General features: G+C 52.8%; 12 protein-coding genes and 1 non-coding gene across 15 annotated transcripts; 7 read left to right on the top strand and 6 right to left on the bottom strand.

Moving 5' to 3' along the window:
• Window positions 1-859: 859 nt before the first annotated feature.
• J3458_021449 (uncharacterized protein) lies at window positions 860-1,822 on the top strand (the record flags this gene model as incomplete). Its single annotated transcript, XM_007817835.1, has 1 exon — window positions 860-1,822. One exon carries the CDS (start codon window positions 860-862, stop codon window positions 1,820-1,822), a length of 963 nt encoding a protein of 320 aa, XP_007816026.1.
• Window positions 1,823-2,339: 517 nt separating this feature from the next.
• On the top strand, window positions 2,340-3,202 carry J3458_021448 (uncharacterized protein; the record flags this gene model as incomplete). Its single annotated transcript, XM_007817834.1, has 2 exons — window positions 2,340-2,625; window positions 2,682-3,202. The coding sequence occupies 2 exons, from the start codon at window positions 2,340-2,342 to the stop codon at window positions 3,200-3,202; spliced, it is 807 nt and encodes a 268-aa protein (XP_007816025.1).
• A 285-nt stretch (window positions 3,203-3,487) lies between these two features.
• Window positions 3,488-4,014, top strand: J3458_021447 (uncharacterized protein; the record flags this gene model as incomplete). The annotated part of the gene is made up of 2 exons (XM_066122629.1): window positions 3,488-3,822; window positions 3,942-4,014. The coding sequence occupies 2 exons, from the start codon at window positions 3,488-3,490 to the stop codon at window positions 4,012-4,014; spliced, it is 408 nt and encodes a 135-aa protein (XP_065972387.1).
• Window positions 4,015-4,488: 474 nt separating this feature from the next.
• Window positions 4,489-4,800, top strand: J3458_021446 (uncharacterized protein; the record flags this gene model as incomplete). The annotated part of the gene is made up of 1 exon (XM_007817832.1): window positions 4,489-4,800. One exon carries the CDS (start codon window positions 4,489-4,491, stop codon window positions 4,798-4,800), a length of 312 nt encoding a protein of 103 aa, XP_007816023.1.
• A 1,184-nt stretch (window positions 4,801-5,984) lies between these two features.
• On the top strand, window positions 5,985-6,857 carry J3458_021445 (uncharacterized protein; the record flags this gene model as incomplete). The annotated part of the gene is made up of 1 exon (XM_007817831.1): window positions 5,985-6,857. The coding sequence occupies one exon, from the start codon at window positions 5,985-5,987 to the stop codon at window positions 6,855-6,857; it is 873 nt and encodes a 290-aa protein (XP_007816022.1).
• On the bottom strand, window positions 6,420-8,442 carry J3458_021444 (uncharacterized protein). 2 transcript variants are annotated; one of them, XM_007817830.2, is made up of 3 exons: window positions 7,988-8,442; window positions 7,423-7,901; window positions 6,420-7,370 (listed from the first exon to the last, which is right to left on the bottom strand). In XM_007817830.2, the coding sequence occupies exons 1-3, from the start codon at window positions 8,150-8,152 to the stop codon at window positions 7,232-7,234; spliced, it is 783 nt and encodes a 260-aa protein (XP_007816021.2). In that variant the 5' UTR covers window positions 8,153-8,442; the 3' UTR covers window positions 6,420-7,231. The 2 variants fall into 2 exon arrangements, with proteins under 2 accessions (XP_007816021.2, XP_065972386.1); XM_066122628.1 differs by having other exon boundaries at window positions 7,038-7,901; window positions 7,988-8,360.
• Window positions 8,443-8,593: 151 nt separating this feature from the next.
• Window positions 8,594-10,549, bottom strand: J3458_021443 (uncharacterized protein). Its single transcript, XM_007817829.2, has 3 exons — window positions 10,162-10,549; window positions 9,674-10,078; window positions 8,594-9,617 (listed from the first exon to the last, which is right to left on the bottom strand). Exons 1-3 carry the CDS (start codon window positions 10,186-10,188, stop codon window positions 9,054-9,056), a joined length of 996 nt encoding a protein of 331 aa, XP_007816020.1. The 5' UTR covers window positions 10,189-10,549; the 3' UTR covers window positions 8,594-9,053.
• A 306-nt stretch (window positions 10,550-10,855) lies between these two features.
• Window positions 10,856-11,654, top strand: J3458_021442 (uncharacterized protein). 2 transcript variants are annotated; one of them, XM_066122626.1, is made up of 3 exons: window positions 10,856-10,925; window positions 11,015-11,203; window positions 11,304-11,654. In XM_066122626.1, exons 1-3 carry the CDS (start codon window positions 10,908-10,910, stop codon window positions 11,445-11,447), a joined length of 351 nt encoding a protein of 116 aa, XP_065972384.1. In that variant the 5' UTR covers window positions 10,856-10,907; the 3' UTR covers window positions 11,448-11,654. The 2 variants fall into 2 exon arrangements, with proteins under 2 accessions (XP_065972384.1, XP_065972385.1); XM_066122627.1 differs by having other exon boundaries at window positions 11,015-11,654.
• A 111-nt stretch (window positions 11,655-11,765) lies between these two features.
• On the bottom strand, window positions 11,766-12,963 carry J3458_021441 (uncharacterized protein; the record flags this gene model as incomplete). The annotated part of the gene is made up of 5 exons (XM_066122625.1): window positions 11,766-12,267; window positions 12,354-12,501; window positions 12,576-12,707; window positions 12,771-12,791; window positions 12,861-12,963. 5 exons carry the CDS (start codon window positions 12,961-12,963, stop codon window positions 11,766-11,768), a joined length of 906 nt encoding a protein of 301 aa, XP_065972383.1.
• An 801-nt stretch (window positions 12,964-13,764) lies between these two features.
• Window positions 13,765-15,585, bottom strand: SIT1_3 (ferrioxamine B transporter; the record flags this gene model as incomplete). The annotated part of the gene is made up of 1 exon (XM_007817826.2): window positions 13,765-15,585. The coding sequence occupies one exon, from the start codon at window positions 15,583-15,585 to the stop codon at window positions 13,765-13,767; it is 1,821 nt and encodes a 606-aa protein (XP_007816017.2).
• Window positions 15,586-17,090: 1,505 nt separating this feature from the next.
• On the bottom strand, window positions 17,091-17,813 carry J3458_021439 (uncharacterized protein; the record flags this gene model as incomplete). Its single annotated transcript, XM_007817825.1, has 2 exons — window positions 17,091-17,309; window positions 17,379-17,813. 2 exons carry the CDS (start codon window positions 17,811-17,813, stop codon window positions 17,091-17,093), a joined length of 654 nt encoding a protein of 217 aa, XP_007816016.1.
• A 361-nt stretch (window positions 17,814-18,174) lies between these two features.
• J3458_021438 lies at window positions 18,175-18,246 on the top strand. The gene has a single exon. It is a non-coding gene; the product is annotated as a tRNA-Gly (tRNA).
• A 437-nt stretch (window positions 18,247-18,683) lies between these two features.
• Window positions 18,684-19,037, bottom strand: J3458_021437 (uncharacterized protein; the record flags this gene model as incomplete). The annotated part of the gene is made up of 1 exon (XM_066122624.1): window positions 18,684-19,037. The coding sequence occupies one exon, from the start codon at window positions 19,035-19,037 to the stop codon at window positions 18,684-18,686; it is 354 nt and encodes a 117-aa protein (XP_065972382.1).
• Between the last annotated feature and the right edge of the window lie 3,558 nt (window positions 19,038-22,595).

Genomic DNA, 22,595 nt, shown 5'->3' with positions numbered 1-22,595 from the left:
CCAGACGAAGACAAGGGTAGGGTCCCAATGCAGGACGCGAGGACCACCGAAGTCGTAAGCAAGGTGCTCAGCCACTAGAGCTCACAATTAGTCGTTCTCAACGGAGGTCTGGTATTAGACTACGGCATGACGAGCAATAATTTGCTGCTCTATCTAGATCAGGCTGCCGCATCAATTATTGAAAGGAGTGCTGTGGCATGGCCGAAAGTATGACAAACGTCATCAAAGGTGCGGTGAACATGGTTCAAGCGGTTACAGGGCTGTATCCAGCTTTTCCTCTCAATTTTTTTATTCTTTATTTTACTTTCGACTTTTGGAGTTGACTGATATGTATATTAGCATTGTTGCGACGCGTCTTGGGCAAAGGACTTCATCCCACGACTCAGATGGCTGTGGACATGCCCCGAGCACAGATATTCACCCTTGTCTTGCCTGAAATGAAGCGAGAAAGACCTCCTTATATATTCTCCATTTGTGTCCGCGTCGAGGATCGCTGCTATACTTCGCTAGCTACGTATGGAAAGGCCGGGAACCCAGCAGGTATCGAGCCTGAAGTTGCAGCACTAGACATGCTGCTGGCAAAACGTCACGGCTTCATACCAGCGTAAACGTCTTCGCCCAGCGGCTGAGATTGTCAATCACGAAGGAATAGAGCTCTCTTGTCCAGCTGAGTTGACATCTCACTGGACCTGTTTGCAAGTTTACGGAGTTAAGGGGGTGGAAGCGCGGAGATAGCAACTCTCCTCCGTCAGACAACCCTCACCAACCTATATAACTGCCGCGAGGCGTCAACCATTGACAGTAATCCAGATTTAACTGACCTAAAAGCCTCAAGCGGCTGCGTGCGTAAATCTACAACATGTCCCAAATCCTCGCTGTCTTTGGTGCCACAGGCCAGCAGGGCAGCTCCGTCATTGACTACGTTCTTGAAGACGCGGCCCTGTCTCGAAAATACAAGCTCCGGGCCATTACGCGCGACCCGGATTCTATCAAAGCGCGACGCCTTGCCGATAGAAACATAGAGGTGATTCGGGGAGACCTCCATGACGCCGACTCCCTGGATAGAGCCCTGGCCGGAGTGCACGTCGTCTTCCTCGTCACGGTGCCAGACTTCACTCCCGATGCTCTTCAAAATGAGTTCCGCGCAGCCAAGAACGCGGCCGATGTTGCCTGCAGTAAAGGGGCGCGGTACATCATTTTCAGCACCCTGCCGTCCGTCAGCGACATATCAGGCGGCAAGTTCAACAGCGTCGCCATGTTTGATGCAAAGGCCAGAGCGGAGGCCTACATCCGCAGCCTCCCCATCAAGAGCGCCTTTTACTCACCGGGTTCCTTTATGGAAAACTACATTACTGTGGCGGCCCCGAAGCGATGCCAAGACGGCGACGGCGCCTACATCATGTCCATGCATGTTTCTCCCCGGACCACAGTCCCGCTGATAGACGCCCAGGGCGACACGGGCAAGTTTATCGGATCCATTCTCGCCCACCCTGACGAGCATGATGGCAGGGTCGTCTACGGGGCGGAGCGGTTATATAGCCTTGAAGAGATTGCACTGGCCATGGGCAAGGCGACGGGGCAACAAGTCATCTATCGCCAGGTCTCGGCGGAGGAATACCAGGCCGCTGTGCCATTTGGAGGTGATATCCTCGTGCAGACAATGGGCTACTTTGAGGAGTTTGGGTACTACGGAGGGGCTACAGGCGAGTTGGTCGCTTCGGCTGCGCAAAGCGCGAGAGGAGGATTGACGTCGTTTGAGGAATTTCTGGCAAAACATAGTTCCAGGCTTATCGTTATGTTTCCAAAGATCAACCAAGACTAGGGCTGCATCAGGTCTAGTTGAGCCTACTTCTACATAGGATTAGGGCTCAAGACATCAGAGAGATAGATTCCGCAAGTCCTCACGATAGACGGACATGGTAACTCAATAGAATGCAGCACAATGCACCCCGTCCAACAGGTTACACAAAGTTGCTGGTGCCGCTCGTTTTCCTCTCAGATTCTTTGTCCTTGGTTGTAAAGACGAGCTTAGGCCTTTGGCCAGCATGGCAATGGACACCCCCTGCCCTCCCGCAGCCAGTATTGCCACACAGAGTCTGTGCTTGCCAGATTCCAAGCCTTTCAGTGCGCCCGGGGGATTTCGTCAAAGCCAACAGGCGTCAACTGGTATGCTTTGCAGATAATTCCCCTTCATTCGAACCACATGTCATGGCCCGAGCTCAGCAAACAAGGCAGAGTAGGCATCATATAAAGCCAGAGATGCAAACACCCGCCGAGATGGCCAGGGCACTCATATCTAGTTTCTTATCCCCTCATCTAAATCTTGTCAGCAAAACAACATGTTCCCAAAGCTCGTCTTCGTCACGGGTGGCAACACCGGCATCGGATTTGAGACGGTCAAGGCACTCATCAAGTCAACCAAAGACGACTACCACATCTTTGTTGGCGGTCGCACGCTGGCCAAGGCATCGGCGGCCATGGACCAATTGAAGGATCTGCTGGCGCCGTCTAGCACCACTGCTGAGGCAATACAGGTTGACGTGACGGATGACGAGTCGATTCAGAAAGCAGTCGAGTATGTTGAGCACAGATTTGGATGGCTTGACATCTTGATCAACAATGCTGGTATGCTGGTATTGTCAATGGCATTTCACTCACACTTGGCTAACGCGTGCACCGAGGCGCTCTCTTCGACACCACCTTCAGCGGAGACGCATCCAACTTCAGGGCCGTCTTCAACAAGGCATACGACGTCAACGTTACCGGCGCCCAGGTCCTGACCGGCCTTTTCGCACCTTTGCTCATTAGATCCCCAAGAGCGCGGCTCCTTTTTCTCAGCTCGAGCAATGCGAGTCTCAGCGGCGCGTTTGAGGGTTGCGCTTCAGGCGGGACAAAAGAACCGCAGGACGGCTGGCCAAAAGATGGACTCATCACGCACCAAGGATATAGGTGTTCCAAGGCGGCAGTGAACATGTGCATGTTGACTTGGTACCAGGTGTTGAGAGACGACGGCGTCAAGACTTTTGCCGTCAATCCTGGGCTGTCGGCGACACATCTGGGCGGGAGCACTCCCAGAAAGATGAAAAGGCTGGGCGCTGTTGATGCGGCGCGGGCCGGCGATCTCGTGCGAAGCGTGGTCGAGGGCGAGAGGGATGAGCATGTTGGCAGAGTCGTGACGTGGGACGGAGCGCAAGAGTGGTGATTGATGACGGTCTTGAATGACGCCACGTACATGTACTCAAGCAGGTAGTTTGAAATCAAGCCATGGCCATTCGTCGCCGGGTGCCTCTGCCCGACTTTGCACCTGACGCCCGAGGCTGGAGGGGTGAGGTGGTGAAGAAACGAGGCATCAATTGATCTCGTGATGCGCGCGCCGCGCTTCGGCCAAACAATTAAGCCGTCACTTGATGACTAGACCAGTTGGACCTCGCCTGGCTGCGCAACATGGACCGACCAAGCATTTCACCACTTGCGCCATTTCAAGACCATGGGCCTCTCTTCCCTCTCCCCGACAACGTGGAACGCGCTCGGTCTCGGCGTGGCATCGAGCTGGTTCCTTCTCAGCTCCCTCGCCACCTTTTGCCCTCATCGCACAGCTGCGCTCTTTGGCATCACAGCCTTGAGCGACTCGCAAACGGCAGACTACGAGAGCACCCTCGGCTTCTCGGGCGTGCTTGGGTCGCGAGACTTGGCTATTGGCCTTGCCATGTACTTTCTTGCCAAGAAGGGCCGCAACGACGAGTTGGGCACCTTGATTCTCAGTACCCTGTGCATTTGCGCTGCCGACATTGGGCTTGTGTTGCGGAGGAAGTCGTATGGAGAGTACGCGCTCTTGGTTCTATGTCATCTTCTCCTTGTCGTCCCTTGTCTTTTACCTTTTCTTTTTTTAAAAAAAATTCTTATCCCTCTTTTGAAGACAAACATGGTGCTAACCATTTCAGATTGTCCGTTCTGGCCGCTGGTACGGCCGTGTATGCTGTCATCGGGCTGGGGCTTCGCGGCTTGTTCCATTGACGCGAGTGACCCCTCTGTGAAGCTCGCTGGATACGAGTGTTGTGCCTCTTTGTGTCATAACCTATTTGGATAAATCAAGAAAGAAACAGAACCGTCAATGATGCCCGACCCAGTACACCGCATCCCTCGTAAGACCTCCGAGCGTGAGACTTCTTTCCACATGCACCTTCTCAGATTAGTCCTTTTGCAGCCTCGCTTTAGTCGCAGCTTCGCCTTGACGGTTTTTCGAATACGTCCCATGCCATTGTTTGTCCGCCTGGTCCAGCCCATGGACTTTCCAGCTGGTGCTCGCGGGCTTTCCGCGGATAAGCATCATGTATCGAGCCATGTAAGGCTGGAAAAGTACATAGAAATGTCATGATATCTGTCAAGTTCACTTGCACTCATCTCACAACCATCAACTCAAAAGCTCACTCCCACCTCTTCAAATCAATATAGGTTGCATCATCTCCACGGCCTCCCAAACCAGTCACCATGTCTTCTACGCAGAGTCTCCAAGACATCAACAACCAGACCATGGGGACATTGGCCAAGTCGTTTCCCATTGTCACGCTCCCCAACGGCGACAAGCTTCCCACAGGCACAGTCGGTGCCTTAATAGTCAACATCAAGGCGTACGACGCCGGCGACGAGCATCAAAGAAAGGCCCTGGAACCAGCCATCAAGGCTGCAATTCCAGTGCTGCGCAAGGTCGGCATGTTCGACATCTTTCCCGAGGACGATTGGATCAAAGGAGAAAGTGCGGGCAGGGCGTTGGTGGGAAAGCTGGCCAAGGAGGAACGATAGGCCAGGCATTGGCATCGATTTGCGCTGTCATTGATCGGGCGAACATGGGCTACTCTGTACATGACAACGGCAAAGGGAATTGTTGTACACCCTAGGTTTCCTTCTTGTTTCTTTTCTTTTTTTTTTTTTTTTTTTTGGGCTGTAGAATTCAAAAAGAAACAAAATGTCCATGAAAACCCAACAACTCACACGCAAGATGCCTAGTCAAGATGCATCGCCATGAACCCGAGCGCTTCCACGCGTTGCCAGCCCAACCTGGCATACTCGCCGCTCGCACATCCAAGTCTCGCAAAACGACCAAGACAATGTTTAAAACGCAGTCCAGCTACAAAGTAGAATGTTCGTCCCATCCAAGCACGGTCTAGTTCTTTCAGCATGCCGGGTGGTCCTTCTTGTGCAACACGGCTACCACTTCGACATATGATACCACACTTATACACAGTTTCATGCAAAAATGAAGGCACTGGCCAAGATTCCATCCCGCTACACTGATATCCAGCCTCCTGCTACGAAGTACTCAAGGAAATTTCGCGACGCGGCCACGGCATCGCGTCAAAATGTCTCAGACACCACTCAACTACTCACCCACCACACAAAGCCTTTCCGCCCTCTTGGCGCCTGTCTCTGGAACGCTGTCTTAGAAGCCGAAATACCTGTCTAGAGGCGGTACAAGGGCTACTTCCAGTCCCTGACGGCTCGCACAAGTCCAAGTCTACTACTGCCAACGCCAGTGTAAATTGCAGCTGCATTCCAACGCCCCCTTTTCCCCCCTTCAGCGCTCATCGGCCGCGACCTACCTTGAATTTGTATGTGACGTCGGCTACATGCCTTGGACGGGCTCGTGAATAGCTTCAAGTGTTTCAGGTAGCTGTGGCATTCAGTAAATGGCGGTGCTTTGAGGGATATAATACGATGTCCTTGCCTATCCGTATTCCTCCATCGACAACAGCAACACTCTTCACCAACGCTTCATCCCACCCTAGTAACAGTGTCTTCAAATTTTGATTCGACTTGAACGATTCCCCATTCATTCTTGGTTCTCTTTTTTCCCTTGCCCAAAAGGTCTTTCAACGCTCACTCGTCACTTTCCTCCGGATCACGCAACGCGGTCCGGGCAGAAGAGTCCCATCATACAGTGCTTCTCTCAACTTGCTAAAAGAACTCCCCGCATAAAAAAGCCAAAAATGATGCACACGCTCCTAGTCACCGGTCTCATGGCCGCCAGCGCCTCCGCCCAAGCCAGGTATGCGTCCGACGGCTTCCAATACGTCGGCTGCGTACAGGCCAAGGCCTGCGATTTCCCAGTCAAGATGGATCTGGGCGATTCCTTCACCGCCGCCCAGTGCCAGCAGGCCTGTGGCAAGAACGGCTCCTACGCCGCGGCCGGCGTCAACGGCTGCTACTGCGAGGACCCCGTGTCCCGCGCCGCCCCCAAGTACGGCGTGACCGACGACTCGAGGTGCCCCAAGGCCTGCAAGCCGGGCGACGACAAGGCAGGACACTGCGGCGGGCCGAGCCCAGCAGACGGAGAGCAGCTGTACAACCTCTACAAGCGTGTTCCCACGGAGCCGGCCGGCCCAAACGCCTCCGTGACCCGTCTTACTGACAAGCCTGGCGCTGCTGCTGGAGATCCCACGCCCACGGCTCTCCGGACGACTGCCACGCACCCCGCCGAAACTGCCAATGCCGCCGGGACCAGAACCGAAGAGCCTCACGCGGCATCCTTCAGGGAACCTACTTCGTCGGCGGCCGAATCAAGGGGCGGAGTGGCCTACTCGAACGACACGGCCCCTCTTCCTCCCACACCTACTGCTAGACACGGAGGGGACGAGCCCTCTGCGTCTCATCCATCCGGCCCCTGCAGGGGGCGCGAATGCCCGGAGACGGAGACGCCTCCTCCGCTTTCGTCCAACGCTGCTCGGGCTACTGCTGCCGACAGCAACCCCAGCAGCCCTAGCCACTCGGTCATTGTCAGCGAGGGCCCGTCTCAACCTGTGAGTGCCATCACGATAGTCCTGGGCATGGCGGCTCTTGTTCTCGCCATGGGCATGTCTTGAACGTCGGTTTCCGAGTCCGAGTCCTGAAAAGTAGAAGCGGTGACAGTTTTGCCCTGGTGGCGTACATTGTTTTGCTCTTTTTTTTTCCCTATCTGCATTTCTTATGATGAAATTTCATGACGTTCGGTATAGGTGGGTTATGGCATTGGATGAGGTGCACAAAAAAGGAGAGCACATGAGACAGCGCTGGCAAGTTCGTATACTAGTAGAGTTGACGAGTTTTAGTGTTTACTCTCAATTTCCAATTTCGTCGTAATGTGACAAACCTCCATCCCATGTGACACAGACTTTCCGCAAAGAAAGAAAAAAATATTCCCGTAATACAAAGCCCAAAAGCTCAAATAGTACCCCCCGACCCCGTAAGGCGGGCCAGATTATGTCGGGGGATCCGTCAACTTGACATAGCGAACACCACAGATATTCTTCTTGGTCACCTTGCCCTCCTTGTCTTTGGAAATGCGCCAAACAGATTGCATCACGCCACTGGGGTCGTCGTCAATAGGGATAAACATGCTGCGAATTGTCAGTCGTCAGAATCGGTCCCAAAAAAAAAAAAAAAACTCACCACCCTGGTGCCTTCAACTGGTCCAGCAACGCCTGGTGCAGCTCCTTTGCGCTGGCACCGACATGAATCACGTCCCAGTCTGTCCCGTGCGCCTCCTCGCCACGTCTCGCGGGCTCCTTGAGCCCCAATCTCCCGTCGCCAACTCTGAACTTGACCTTTCCAGAGTCCAGCAGCTTCATGCCCTCGGTGCTCTTGCGCATGTTCTCCTCGCCAATCTGGCGCAGTGCGGGGATGTGCTCCAGCCCAACTACAAGACCCCTTTCGCCAACGAGTTCGGCGAAGAGGTGCGTCAGGTAGCCCGATCCGGAGCCGATGTCAAGGACTCGGGGAGCCGGGGAGGCCGCAGAGGGCGTGAGGTAGTGGAGCAGGTTCTCCATGGCCATGGCATGCATGTGTGGTGCAGAAATGGTTGCCTCATGGCCGATGTACTGCGGCGAGTCTTCGTAGGGGGAGTGGGGGGCGTAGTGAGCTCTGTCGACCTGTTTCCCAAATGAAAGCAAGACAAGGTGAGCGTATGCACTCGGCATGGAGTGGGTTCGAGAGGAAATGTACGCGGTTACCATACCTTGAGGAAAGCCTCCTTGGCGCGCGGGTCTGTAATCAGGCCCGATCGCCACAGGTTCTCGATGAGCTGTTCATTTGAACCCCCAGAGCACCGCCACGCCATGCTGTAGTTTTGGCGGATAAAAGGGATAGATGCAAGTGGTTGCAGAAATTTGGCAAAGAGCATGCAGGCCCGGGGGTGAGACCGAGTAGCTATTATCGACGTGGCCAGGCTGCGTGATGTCGTTTGAGGAGCTGTTAGTCTGGTTCGGCAGGATAGTATGAACGAGGAAATCCTCCACAATCGAATATCCTGGAAAAAAGATCAGGGGTTTGTTACGATCAAAGGGTATTTTCAAGAATGTTTAGAATACGGGAAGGCTAGGATGACTTTATTACAAGGTGTGTAGCTGGGATATCCAGGTGGCAAACTGAAGCTTGAACCATTATTTGTATGAGAGAGCCGGTGCGGGGCCGCCCACGCTTAATTTCTGGAAGCTATCCGAGAAGTGGCTCCACCTGTATTGAACGTTTGAACCGTCGACAATTGCCCCGCGGATTTGGACGGAGCGAGTTCCTCGATGTAGGTCTACGTCTCAACTTGACATCATGTTCCAGCCATGGTGTACACATTTGCCCATGTTAGAATATGGCAATAAACATGACTTTGAGCCGCGTACCTCAAGGTGTTATTATCACCAAGATGTTAACAGCCGTCCATCGCCGTCTTGGCTCGCAGGTCAAGCGATCGCACCAACAATAAACCGCATGGTGACACAAGAAGCTGTGCATTAAAATAAACGAAGTCTATTCCAAGCTGCAGTTGCTATTTTTTTTGCTATTCAACGAAAAGAAGAGAGAAGTGCGTGCTCCGCCTCGGCTTGGTTCAACATTAGCCCAGTGCAATCCCAGCCAAAAAAAAAAAAAAAAAAAAAACAGCGCAGAATAGCAGCAACGCCGAAAAGAAATGCCAGACGCTTATCCAGGTCCGCGAATTCCCATCTCTCGAAGTATACTTGGGGAATCCAATCGCCATCATATATACACCTGATAGGTATGAATCGTCAGGGTGCTTGAACACTCGACTCCTATACCACTCGTTCGGGGCTCTCTCCCTCAGCAACAATCGGCACAGCCAGTCCTCGATCGGGGCTCTGTAGCACTAGTTGCTCATGTCTTCGAGCCTTCAGAAATTCAGCCACACTCTTGATAAGGATAAACCATCCTACTACCATCAGTACATATCCCATCCACTCGCTTCCAGTAATCGTCGTCGAACCGCCATCTGTGACATCGCCTGCGTTAAAGTCGTGAGAGTTTGGATCCGGCGGAGCGGCATAGCCGTCAGGGCCACTCATGACTGGGGCATCGCCGCTTCCAGAGTCCTTCATGTAGAAACCATATTGTATCAGTGTAATTCCAAGACCGGCGCGTGATCCATTTTTGGCGGCATGTGTCGAGTGAAGTAGGTACGTGAGCAGGAATCCAACGAGCTGGAAAGAGGTCGATATCATGCCGTTCCATATGAAGGAGAATACTGAGCCAACAGGCATTCCGTCAACATAGACTTCATCCAGACCGCCCAGGCCAGGTGCCAGAATAGTTGTTTCCCAGTATGGCGGCGCAGCGTCGGCGGCGGCTTGTTCATATGACTATGGGGGGAAATTAGTAGAGGAGCAAACACGTCATGCGCTGGCTAGAATCTTACCGGTGGTTGTTCCTCCTTCTCAGAGTCCGATCTCTCAGGTCGTGCCGACATGTTTGCGAAAACACCGTCGGTGCCGACACCGCCTCCAACGACTCGCGGTCGTGAGCCCGATGACGAGTTTGATTGTGCTGCCGCTGGCTGGGGAGATGACGGCCCATGATCGATGGGGGGCAAATGGGTGGTGGAAGGCGTGGTATTCTGCCTCACAAGTCGTTGTCTATCGTCGGCTTCATCTTCACTAGCATCCTCATCGTCAAAGGCATCTTCCAGGTCCGGGTCAACACGATTTCGTCGAGTCAGAGAAGAGGCTCGTGAATGGAATGACGGCGGCGGGGAGTTGGGGATCGGGTGCAAAGGTTTCGGTTCGTGAGATGATTGAAGGTCGTCGTCATCGTGTTCATTAACCTATCGCAGGCAGTTAGCACGTAATGCTCTTCGGGATATAAAGCGCCAGGAAGATGGGACCAAACGGCAGAAAAATCACTAACCCGTTCGTATCTTCCGGAACCAGGCATTGTGACTGATGCTGCGATGACAGCGGCGACTGAGGGTTGAAAGGGAAGAGTTGCTGATCGGGCGTCAGGGATCGCTGCCACGCACGTAATCAAACGAGGGGAGGCGGAGCACGAGTCAGGGATAACGCCTTGCGCGGTGCAAGAGCAGAGGGCGGCTGACAAACTCGAGAGATTTGGCGCACGAGTAGGGAAGTAAGGGAAAGAAAATCGTACAAAGGTATTCCAAGGAATGAACTAGCAGTGGATTGAATGGGATGAAGGATACCGCCCTGCTCTGAGTGTTGAAGAACCGGACCAGACTGATCAAGGACAGAGCAGACTTCGCCAGCTAAACCAGACCACTAATGCCAGGCAACTAAAGAACAGTCAAGTGCGGAGTTAAGCGCTGAGCGCTGGTGGCAGCAGTGGAAGCCCCTAGAACACCCGCTACGGCCACTAAAATCGAGATGCGAATGGCCGCATCAACCAATCGAGGGACCCGGGATTGATACTGTACAGATGGCGGAAGTATCACATAACAGACAGTGTGAACCTTAAGCAAAATACATTATGCAGGCCCCGCATGTATCCCCTTGGGCGCTCGAGTGGAGATCCGATCCACCCGAACAGGCCATCTCAATTACGTAAGTCATGAGTTGGCCCAGACAGAGTCGTGACGACATAAAAACAGCATCACCAGCACCTTATCATTACCAGTACCTCACCACCAGCCGACAGCCATGTCGCGCTCAATAGCGGTAAGCTCCACGTTGACTTCCTCTGACATGCGCCATGCGCCATGCGATGCCCAAGCTCAATTTTCTAACCCCAGCTAATCACCACTCAGCGCCGCATCTACGCCGACGCCTTTGCAAAATGGCCTAAGCAAGACCTCCGGCCCGATTACCAACTCCAAGACATCCTTAAAGCAGCCGTCGAAGAGCGCTACAAGAACTACAACCCTGCCATGGAGGCGGAGGAAACTTTGAAGGCGAGAGCTCTTCAGTTCCTTGTGCAAGACAAGTTTAACAATAGGGTACGTTGGTCCGCCACTCGCCAACAAATGCGATTATGTGACCACATATCCGGATACACTTTACTTGCGTGCATCATTTGATACTGATGTTACGATACAGTATAAGCTCAAGGGGCCAATGCTGGAACCAAAGAGCCAGCCGACCTATTTCCAAGATCTAGTACGGGAGATTGAGGAGGCGCCGAGAAGGACGTGGCTGGAACGATTAGGCAAACGACTATCCGGAATGATTCGACTTCAATAATGGCTTTTTCGAGCCGATTGTGAATTGGTGTTGCTCCGCTTCGATAGATGTAATGTACCAAGGAATTCAGGATTGGGCTCCTGGATATCCCATGAGGGTTCGAAATTAAAGGGAAAGGGGAACACGACACCCCCTCCATGCCATGAGAGGCTGACTGTACGATATTTGTGTAGCATAGCAAACGCTAGAAAAAGAATATTTGCATCGTGTATTATCCCAATGGTCTATATAGCTCTTTTTGAAGTCTACCACTGCATCGTGAGATGTCCACACTCCGCTACAAAACGCCCAAACCCCGGCCCCAATCCCACCAGAAGCTCAGATGTACTTCATTTCCGGATCCAACCTGTTGAACAAGTCCATGCTCTTCTCATACATGGTAAAGACAATGCCGCCACTCAGGACCAATCTCGCCAGCCTAGGCAAAGCACCACTCCAAAAGGTCAAGACACCCTCCTGCTTGAAGATCATGGTCGCGCAGCGGAGGGTATTCCCGTACTGCTGACGGGCCTCGATGCTCTGCATACGCGTCTTGATGGTATCCAAGGGCTGCGTGACAAACACCGTCACCAGCCCTGCGAGGCCGCCCATGGCAAAGGTGCCCACGGCACCGAGCTTCTCCCCGGGCGCCGTGTACGATTCGGCCATTTGCTTGAGAAAGGTGTACGAGCCGAAGCGGGTGGCACTGTTGGCGGCCTGGCGAGCCGTCGTCGGCACGAAGCCCTGGAAGAAGCCGCGGATGCCACGTTCGCGCGCAATGATGGGGACGGCGTGGAGGAAGCCGCGCATTCGGGGTTTGGGAGACTTTTTGTCGTCGATACTGGGGAATGAAAGGAGGGGTCGCCCGTTAGCAGGTAGGTTTGGCAAAGAGGAGGGTGCATGTTGCACGCGGAGCAAAAAACGTACAGGGTGGTCTTGATGCTCTCCGTCGGTGTCACAGCCAGCAGTGATTCTGTGACACCAGCTCCAAAGCCGGCGAGGACGGTTCGCGGACCAGATAGTTTTCCGTCAGCGTCGGCGAGCATCCTCTTGTACTGGTCGAATGCGACGAAGCCTGAAATCACACACGGCGGGCTATTAGCACCAGACGGCACCGCGAGGGATGGGAGAAACTTTGGGCAAACGTACGAATGCCAGCCTTGGCCGAGTTGCCAATGATGAGTGTGGTGCACCCTGCGTACCATTGCTTTCCAAACGGCGGCCAGGGCAATTTCTGACCCTCGGCCAACCGCCTATTCAGCTGCGATCTGGTCTTGGCGACTGCGCGCGTTAGTATCGTGGCTGTTTGACTCGCCGAAACGAATTCGAGGGCCTACGACATACATTCCGCAGGATATGTAATGGCTAAAACCAGAGTATTAATTAGTACGCCGTTGGTGACCAAGATGTAGTCTGGGAAATTGGGCAGCATACCAATCTCGATGGCTCCAGCAGTCGAGCCCGCCAGAATTGACCGCAGAGCGCTGGGGCTCTTCTTCTTCTCCGGGTTCGCGGGATCCTGTGGTAGTGACGCCATGGTGCCTCCTGGTGGTGGTGGTCGTTGGGCCAAGATGACTGATGGACCGCGGACGGCAATGAAATAAGTTGACGGCCGACGGCCGAAATGTGGCCAAGATCGCCCCCGGTCGTTTTTTTGAATTTACAATCCCATCACACGTGCCGCGGTCCGATGCCGCTGGGGCATGGAGGTGGAGGTCCATGTCTGGTACGGGGCACCTAGGTACCTAATGTTTGTTGGGTGCTCAAGTGGTCTGGTCGGTGGTGGCTGGTGCATTCAGCGCTGACTGCTTGGGCCGCCAGCCAGGCATGTGGCTGCGACAATCAGTCTTTGGCGTCGAGGCGGGTCAGGAACAGCAAGACATCCGAACTCAGACATCTGCAGTGCCGCGCAGGGCGATTACCGAATGCATGCATCACTTATGTGGCACATGAATGCGCAGGTCCGCACGGGCAGATTCGCAGGGATTCAATCATCACATCTCACTCTTGCATGACCATTGACCACGCAGGGAGGTGTACCAAGTATGAGAGCCAGGCACCAGACACCAATCCTGCCTGCTAGCATCACAGTCATTGTCACTCCGCTTCACACCTGCAGACAAGCAAAACTTGTACTCCGTATTCCGTCTGCCATGTTCAAACCAGTTCCCAAGTCGTAAATAAAATGCCCTCGCCATGTTCTTATTCTTCACAGGGTATCAGGATCCGGCCGCGACAACCCAATCACGCATACTAATCCCATTCTAATCCCAGTTCACCCAGGTAAATCCGCAATAAACACATCATGTTCGCTAAGTGTATAGTCATGTCCAGTAATCTATCGTGTATTCTCATCGTCTGTCTCCAGTACGTCCTCTTGCACCTGCTGCTCCGAAAGCTTGGGGTTCCTCAGTGCCAAGGCAAACGCAATCATTGGTATGCACAGACACAGTCCTGCCGTGCAGAGCAACAGCTGTACTGACTTGTAGCTTTCGATAATGGCGCTTCGAATTTCCGTGCCAACGGGGTACTGTGCCACAATGGGAAATGGTGATTTATAAATGTCCCGTGCAAGCGTCTCGTTTGGCTGAAAGGCCAGGTTCTGCTTAAGCGTGGGATACAGGGCTTGGCTCCAGATGGCGCCAGCTAAACAGGTGCCAAAGGCGCTGCCGACGTTGTAAAAAGACAGGTACAAGCCGGTCAGGATCGCAACGTGGTCGCGAGTCGCCGACGCCTGGATAGATGCCTGTGTTGGGTAGGCAAAGAGACCGCTGGCAAGACCCATGAGAACTTGCCCGCTAATCATACCCGCGTGCGAACGAGCCGTCGCGCCCCCGGGGAAGTTATAAAGGACGACAAAGGCAATGGTAAACAGAACCGTGCCTCCGACAATGATGGCTTTCAGTCGTCGAACTCGGTAGACCACGAGGCCCACGATGACGCCGCTTATAACACCAAAGAAGGAATAAAAGGATAGAATGCGGGTCGCCGTGCCGATGGAGAAGTCGAACGCCACGATGAGAACCGTGTACAAGTAGTTGCCCTGGACGTACCAGGCAAAGTTCAGCAAGCTTCGGACAGCGAGGGCAGACCAGACACCGCGATCGGCCAAAAGGTGGAAAGGCACAAGGGGCGTCTTGGCACCGCGGCGTTCCCAAATGATGAATATCGGTACAAGGACGAAGCCCATGCCAAGTGACGAAATAACATACGGGTTCCTCCAGTGCTCGGTCGTAGTTCCAATAATGGAGACGGGCGCGAGTATAAAACTGAACCCACCAACCATGGTGACAAGTCCAACGACATCGAGCTGGTCCGCGAGCCCCTTTGTCGACTTTCCGAACCCAAGAAAGTTCCATCTGTCACGGAAGTTCTTGGGCGCACCGTGTTTCGGCAGCGAGACCCGGCGGTCAATCTTGTACAAGGTGGTGATAAGGGGCAAGGAGCAAATGGGATAAATGATGCACCACATGCCAATACCCCATCGCCAAGTGGTCACGGCCAAGACGGCAGACGTCACGTTGCCGCTAATCCAGGTGTTGATGACAAAGGGCAAAGCAGGTATGTAGCTGAAGAACACGCGGGCTCGCATAGATGAAAAGTCGGCAACAAGGACCTCGAGCAGCAACACGATGCAAGTATATCCGACCTGGTAGACGATGGCGCCGGCGCAGAAGGCATACACCGAGGAGGCGGTGGACTCGATGGCCATGCCGACGACGTAGCAGAGGGTAGAGGCCACTACGATTTCAAACCGGCCAAATATATCTGCGATTTTGGCAGCTGTCGGCTGTACGGCCACGGCAATGACGCTTCGGAGCACATTGATGGTGGACAGGTACGAGTGTAGGGAGAAGGAAGAGGTAGCGTAAGGTTGGTAGGTTGAACGGACTTGGCTCTCGAGACCATATGCATACCCGACGAGGAATATGCCAAAGAACAGCCAAGCTCGCTCTGCAGTCGTAAGTTGCGATGCCACTATTTCCATCCGTGCCACACCAGGGGCACGGCTTCGGACTCGGCCGGCATCAGGCTGGGATGGCAGAAGGGATGTCCGTTCGTGAACATGTTCGGAGCTTCGGGAGAGATAGGATGACGGCTCACGACCCGGCTGGGAGATACGGCCGAACAGCGGTGTTTGAGATGCTGAGCGCGACATTTTGTCTCAGTCGGATGTCGGCAACAGGCCGCAGTCACGGCCTTGGCTTGCACGATGGATGATGGATGGTTCACGGGTCCGAGGAAATGGCGCAGGGCGTTTGCAACTCATGGCTGGAGGAGGGAAGGCAAGCAGGACGCAAAGGAATCAAAAAAAGAAGGACACAAGATCTAGTAATCAGGAGAAGGGCCGGGGGTGAGCAACAGACAATGTGACCAGTGTGTGGCCGACGTGAGCGAGGCGAGCGAGGCGAGCAAAGTGACTTGCAGTGACCGGTGACTTGACTGTACATTGACAAGGCACCTGGCATGGGCAGCTGGACACCTGGTGGGAGCATGCAAGTCGGCTGATCAGATAAGATCAGTGATCGGCTCAGGCGGCTGAACATGATTGACGGCGGTGGTAATTATAGGCCTCCGGGGGGTGCTGCTGGCCGGGGGGGAGCCGGGCGCTGCTGGGGGGGCGCTGCTGGGGCCTGTGCCCGCTATAAATCCCAGCGCCCAACGGGCCGTCCCAGCCAGCCACCCCACTGTAACCACGTCATCCGACAGTCACGTTGTCACTGCCAGTCCTGCGCATGCAAATGCTGGGTTTAGTCGAGGCGAAATACGCACGCAGCTTTGTGCCCGAGTTGCACCTCTTGATGTCTTTATTTTTGGGGGGGTTTTTTTTTTTTGGTTCTTTTTTGCAACCGCCAGTGCCGTTTCGACCCCCGTCTTGTGTTGTCACACGGAGATACATGGTCATCTGTCTCTTCCACTTTGATCCTGCCGCACAACCTCAACCCCATTCATCCCCCAGGACCAGTTTGACCCGTTTTGGAATGTGGAGCCGAACTCGGCATCTTGGCCTCATCCTCTGAACCGGGCCCCCATGACCGTCTCAGCTGAGGTGCTCCGTAATAAATGGCATTGTATTCTGCGTGTACAATCAAGCCCCTCATCCTCCTTGCCTCGGCGGTCCACGTCGCGCGAAATAGTCCGAGATACTCCGGGATGACAAACCCCCTACGGAGTAGTCTGCTTGTATCGACGCTTACCAACCAACCAACTAGCCAACCGTCGGAATACGACGTCCAGGAGCGGCAAACCGAGAAACCCTGCACACTGCCAACCTGAACCATCGCCGGTGACCCTAGCGGCCAGGACCTTGTATCACGGAGTACTGTTTTGCCATGTTTTTGTGCAAGACATGCAGCAGGATAGCTGCCTGATCTGGATACTACGTGGGCTAGGTGTGACTGACTGACGCAAATCTGGTCAAGTCGTTCAAAAATTGTAGGTAGTTAATTAATTAGTACTCGGTTGTTGTCCGGTCCGATCGGATGGGCTGCGAGGCTGGAAAAATGACGCTGCGGCTGAGGTGGTCAGCCCCCAAGGTGTGACATTTGTTCTTGTCCAAGGCAATCTCTGCTATCCTAGAAGAACTTCTATTCCATGTCCCGAGTGGTGGCCATACATATATTCCCTCCACCACCAAAAACGCGCTGTCCAAATGTACAAATCTTACACCAGAGACGCAAAGGGGTCGTCAGCCGAGTCCGTGTTGCGGATATACTCGGACCTTCGAGCAATATCGCCCGCCACGTCCGGCCCATATATCTCACTAACAAAGGCGTACATCATGTCGATTCCCGCAGAGATGCCCGACGAGGTCCAGATATTACCATCCGTGACCCATCTGGCCTTGGCAACCCAATCGACCTTGTCATCGAGACTCACAACCTAGGGTGCCATTTTGTGTCAACGTCATCCGCGTACTCTTGTGTTCGAGACAAAACGAAGAAATCATACCCATTTGTACGCAAGCTTATTCGTAGTAGCCTTCTTCCCCTCCAGCAGACCCGCCCTTGCCGCCAGCGAGCTTCCCGTACACACAGTCAACAGATACCTGAGCTTTGGGTACGTGGCCCGCAGAAAGGCAACCAGCGGCTCTGTCGACTCCAGCTGTCGGGTTCCTCCACCACCGGGGACGAGGAGCACTTCCAGGTCCTCGGGCGCGTTGTCCAATGAGTGCGTAGGGACGACAGACTGCCCGACGGTAGGGCTCGTAGGCTCGACTTTGGTCGACACGGGCTCTAGGGTGGCTGCTATGATGGAGAAGTGGACGGGTGCGGTTTGCGACAGCATGTTGAGGATGTCAATGGGCCCAAAGGCGTCCAGCGCCTGGAACCCAGGGAACAGGAGGATGCCATACTTCACGGGAGGGCTGTCGGCCACTGGCGACATGTTTGCAGCTGGACCTGAGCTGATTGAAGTTGAGGTTGAGGAAAATGATTCAAGAAGACGGGACGCAGCCAACACGGCGTTTCTCTTGAATGTTGCAAAAGCCCCACCGCATTGACAGGGTTCAGGAACAGGAGTATCATGATCCATGTCATTGCGAGCTATTTCTTATGATTTTACTATCATTATTATTATTATGATTTTATTTTATTTTTCAAATTCTTCACTGAAGGGGGTTGGGGAGAAAAAATTAAGGGAGGGGAGCTGTGTTTAAAAATAAATCATCAAGACGAAGCGCGATCCGCAAGATTGCGACAAGAAGGAGACGTGGATTAGCGCGTCATTTCGTCATCCCACCGTAGCAGCGGCCATGGTGTAACGGTTAGCATGGCTGATTTCCATTCAGCCGACTCGGGTTCGACTCCCGATGGCCGCACACATTCTTTTTTTTGGCTGCCATGACACTGCAGGCTTTCTTTTTTGCAACACAAGGGAGAACTTGCATCATACCTCATCGCCGTCGCGCACATTGTCAAGGTCAGTAGTCTAGGCTTCGGAATAGGTCCTGGAGACTAGCGCTGCACGAGCGCATTCTGTTATTGGGCCTATTAGTTGATGTCCATCTGTCGCACCAAACGCAACGTCTATCCTACAAGAAACAAGGCATTGGGCCCTCTTTCAACTGCACCATCAGAAACAAAACACATAGCGCAGACCTGGCACAATTAGTCGACAATCCCACGTCTCGTGCTGCCCAACACTGGCTTCAACGGCCGTCTGGCATCCAACGGGCCCAGAGCACCGAGGTAATAGCACAGTCTTTGCAATGACGCGCAAATAAACGTCTGCTCGTGCGTCATCACAACTCTTGGATCAACTTCCATGCCCGGTACCCAAATCAGCTTGAATCGTGGCGTGTGGCACCACGAGCCCGGCTGGTCCATTTGGGCGAGCATCCTGAAGCTCAGGGGACAAAGATGGTGGAGAGGACTCAGAGGAGGAACCGAGCTCGAGTAACCAAGAGAGCCCAGCCTGCAGCATCAAATGATGCGATGCGGTAGAATATCTGCGAACACGCCGCATCCAGACTGGACCGGGGCCATCTGCCATGACTCTCTGACCGAGGAGTCGTACCTGCTTGATTCGTATGATGCATTCGAGAAGTTGGTTTGCGCAGGGAAAGTCGGAATTTGCTCCGTCCCTGCAAACCGTGTCTAGAAACGCCATGTACTCAAGCTGAGCGACTGTGTCGTGGGGAATCTAGCATGTTGCTTGGTGTGAATATAGCACTAAGAACGTCCATGCTGATCATCTTGTCAAACTCGTGCTCCTTGAAGGGTAGAAATGCCTTGGAGAGTGAACCTACAAAACAAAGGTTGCCAAACCCTCGCCAATTTTTGTATTATTTTTCGGCAAAAATATTTGGAAACCGCCGCGTTGAGCGATGATGGCTCTCGCGGCATCAGGATGTGCGTCCGTTGGTCTGGGGACGGCGGCATCGTCATGTTGCAGGATTTGTTGAGTTGGCGGCTAGACTTGCTTGGCAGATTTCAGGCACTGATGGGAACTGACGCTGAGGAATACTTCAAATAGGTCCGGTCTGGATAGGGCTGCTTCACGCACACCAGCGGCCCAGTTGGCGCGCCATCCAGAACCAATAAACGTAGGACAAAGAGATGGAATCGGATTTGAGACTCATTTCCCTATACTAGCACTCTAGTTTTCATAACCTAAATATACTCCCCATTGTATTCCGGCTGATGGGATTTCCCGTCGGCGGAATACACATTTAGTTTCGTAATGTCAATCCCCTGGACGATTCGCGCTTGTAATCCTGTTAGCGTTTCCTCTCGAGCGCAATTTACGAAGTATTTTCTTGTCTCTTGGCCCAATACCGAAGTATATCAGGCAGAGGAGGTATGCTTATAGACCAGAAATCTCACATTAATGGCAATAATATCCCCCTTTTCATTACTACCCATGAAATCGATGCCGATGCTTGTACCGCAATCTCCGCAGAACTTGTGATCACGAGTTTTGGACGCGAAGCGATAGTTTCACAGGGTTTCCCAACCGTGGATATGCTGAATGTCGGTTCTGAAAACATAAATCAATAGATGACCGTTTTTAGAACAGATTGAGCAGTTACAAGCTGCTACTGGCGCGGCCTTGCCAAGGAATGCGACAAGGGCTCGATAGAGGGCTTGAAGCAAAAGGGCTTAGGAGACTATTTTATATATATAGAAGAAACGGCTTATACTTAATGCGCTTTATAGTTCTCCGTCTGCCAGTGCGCTATTTCCTTTCGACATGATAATGGGCAGAGCTGAAATTCTATCAACAGCGTTGTGCAAGCGGCCCTTGGACTTGATAAAACCGGTTATCCCTCTTCTGAGAGCAGAGGTTCTGAGAGCAGAGGGCGCCAGACGCATGCGTTTACCGTCTTGTGTAGCATCAGCCTCATCAGGTGTATAGGCGGCCCTGCTGGCAGAGACGGGGTTCTCAACCCGGTCTTATCACTTGGATTAAACCTCCTGGCAAGAACGGTATGAGACTTTCATCAGTCTTATTTCGGGGCATTCAGTCTTGTATTTGCAAACCCTAAATAATCTAGGTGCTTTCCAGCGGCAACTACGACTACTATACACAGTCATGATTGCTATGTAAACTGCCGTTATGATTGCCATGTTTCATCTACAGAAAGAAATTATCACCATCAGGCGTTTGCCTAGCCCGTTGTGGTGCACGACCATGTCTCACTTGTGTATTTCAAATACTGAGCTTAATTATCCATGTTTATAAACCAGCGAACATATGGAATTCACAAACTTGGAGGCATATCTTGGTAATGTGATTTTCTGTTGCCTCTGAATAGTGAATGTCCGACTGTCTTGGTCTCGTCCCCTGTCCTCTGCCTAATGGCCCAAGCTGGCTAATGTGACTCAATTTTAACCATCCCAGGCGTGGAGGGTCTCTTTCGGGCTCCATACTTAAAGACCTAACTTTAAGGTATTCATATCATGAAGGGCATAATCTTGAGACCCTAGTATGTCTAATAACACTATATACTGTACACTCTAACGGCTGCTTCTGACATGGTTCAACGGCTCCTAAAGCCCCTTCCTTACTCTGTGTGCTTAAGCCATCAGGAAGCCCTCCTTTTGATACCTCTCAAGCCGTCGAGGTTCTATAAGGCGAATAGGTTGACCCTCTCTTTTATATCGCCAATGTTCATGAAACTCAACCAAGGCAAGAGTAGACAGACCGAGCTTGCTCTGTACAGGGAGTCCTACTAGACCGACTGATCTAGAGCCACGATAGACCCCAGCCAGACCGACAGGCTGGTCTGGGTCTGTCGGTCGATTAGCCACTGGTGAACTTTTGGGGCGACGCGTAGAGAAGGCTTTGCTTCCTCAGGGCATATGATTCGTCGCGTTTTATAGAAAGGCTTAAGCGGGAAGTTACTTACAAGCCACAATTCTACCTTGCAAAGAATCTGCATCTTGTCTTGCGCACCCATCCTGTGTGGCTCAAGCGGGGTCGCTGGTTGCCCTCGCCCAAGACAGGCAACTTTATACGCATGTAGTAGATGTCTCCGTGTCCCTTTCTGAAAGAAAAGGGGCTAATCACCTTTTCTGGCTCAATCTCTGCCACATACCATTCAAACGATTATAGCCTTCATAAAGCAAGATCCTGACAGGCATTTCCATTAGGGCCTACCTTTTCCTATGAACGATCCATCTCGAACTCCTGCGGCAGGTCAATGCTATCCAAGGCCATGGCTGGGGAATTAATCTCAACTACCATGCACTATTTAACGAGTGCACCAGTGATTGACCCACGAGCGGAAGCATCACAAAGCCCTGAACTATGCGGGTTCAAGGACCGAACCTCTGCTGTGACGTGTCCCAGCGGTTATACCTGCAAATTCAACACCGATATCTATGGCGTCGGTTGCTGTACTGGGGATACCTGCGACTGGCGGACGACTTGTTGCAATTATCTGCCCGGGCTTACTTCCAGTTCCCAATGTGGTAAAGGAGGGAGTTACGCCTTTTGGTAAAACCCTGTTTCCGCATAAAAGCCATTTATGCAACTAACTTTAATAAGGAAGCCCCGTCACTGATCCCAAACACTCAGCGGCTATATATTGCCTTACGCAGCGATTCGAAGGAGGATTCACATGGATGCCGCTCTGCACCACGGCTTCTGCAATCACCGAGTCATGCTACTTCACGACGGCCGATGCCACAAGTGCCTGGCCAGGACTTCCGAGACTAACCGGGCTGGGTGGGATTCCTACTCCCACAAGTCCTACAAACAGCAACATAAGTCCAGGTGCCCTCGCCGGGAGTGTCGTTGGCGGTGTTATTTTTGGTGCTTTGCTTTGTTTTGCTCCCATATTCGCGATTCATTATCGCAAGAAGGGGCAGGCACCGCGGTATTCTTTGGCACAGCCAAACACTCAACCGACTCCTAACACAGATGTGGCGTATAATCCTGCAGCCCCATACCCCGGACTTGATTCCATAGACCGGCGTGAGCTAGTGGAAGATGGGACAGGTTGGGTTGAGTTAGGGGCAGACGGGACGAATCCGGTTGAGCTGGAGAATATATCTCAACATTCATCAACCCAACCAGTAACTCATGAGTTAGGCCACAACTAAAACTTAGAAACCAACGTGAGTTGAGTTTGGTTTTCCGCTCTTTACTTGTAAGTTAACTTGTAACTCAATTGTGCTTGCCGAAAAATGTGCGAAGCCTTCTACATGGAAGTCAGCAATA

Source organism: Metarhizium acridum (genome assembly GCF_019434415.1).
Source record: "Metarhizium acridum strain ARSEF 324 chromosome Unknown scaffold_579, whole genome shotgun sequence".
Classification (NCBI taxonomy): Eukaryota; Fungi; Ascomycota; class Sordariomycetes; order Hypocreales; family Clavicipitaceae; genus Metarhizium; species Metarhizium acridum.
This window is presented reverse-complemented; position numbering and strand designations above follow the sequence as displayed.

Bases quoted from the DNA above. Each gene is read 5' to 3' on its own strand.
- J3458_021444 (XM_007817830.2), bottom strand. From the start codon at position 8,152: ATGCTCTTTGCCAAATTTCTGCAACCACTTGCATCTATCCCTTTTATC. The intron at 7,902-7,987 runs GTATGGTAACCG...TTTGGGAAACAG, and splicing joins CCAAGGAGGCTTTCCTCAAG to GTCGACAGAGCTCACTACGC. The intron at 7,371-7,422 runs GTGAGTTTTTTT...GACAATTCGCAG, and splicing joins CAGTTGAAGGCACCAGGGTG to CATGTTTATCCCTATTGACG.
- J3458_021443 (XM_007817829.2), bottom strand. From the start codon at position 10,188: ATGCCTGGTTCCGGAAGATACGAACGG. The intron at 10,079-10,161 runs GTTAGTGATTTT...TGCCTGCGATAG, and splicing joins GTTCCGGAAGATACGAACGG to GTTAATGAACACGATGACGA. The intron at 9,618-9,673 runs GTAAGATTCTAG...TTCCCCCCATAG, and splicing joins AGAAGGAGGAACAACCACCG to TCATATGAACAAGCCGCCGC.
- J3458_021442 (XM_066122626.1), top strand. The intron at 11,204-11,303 runs GTACGTTGGTCC...GTTACGATACAG, and splicing joins AAGACAAGTTTAACAATAGG to TATAAGCTCAAGGGGCCAAT.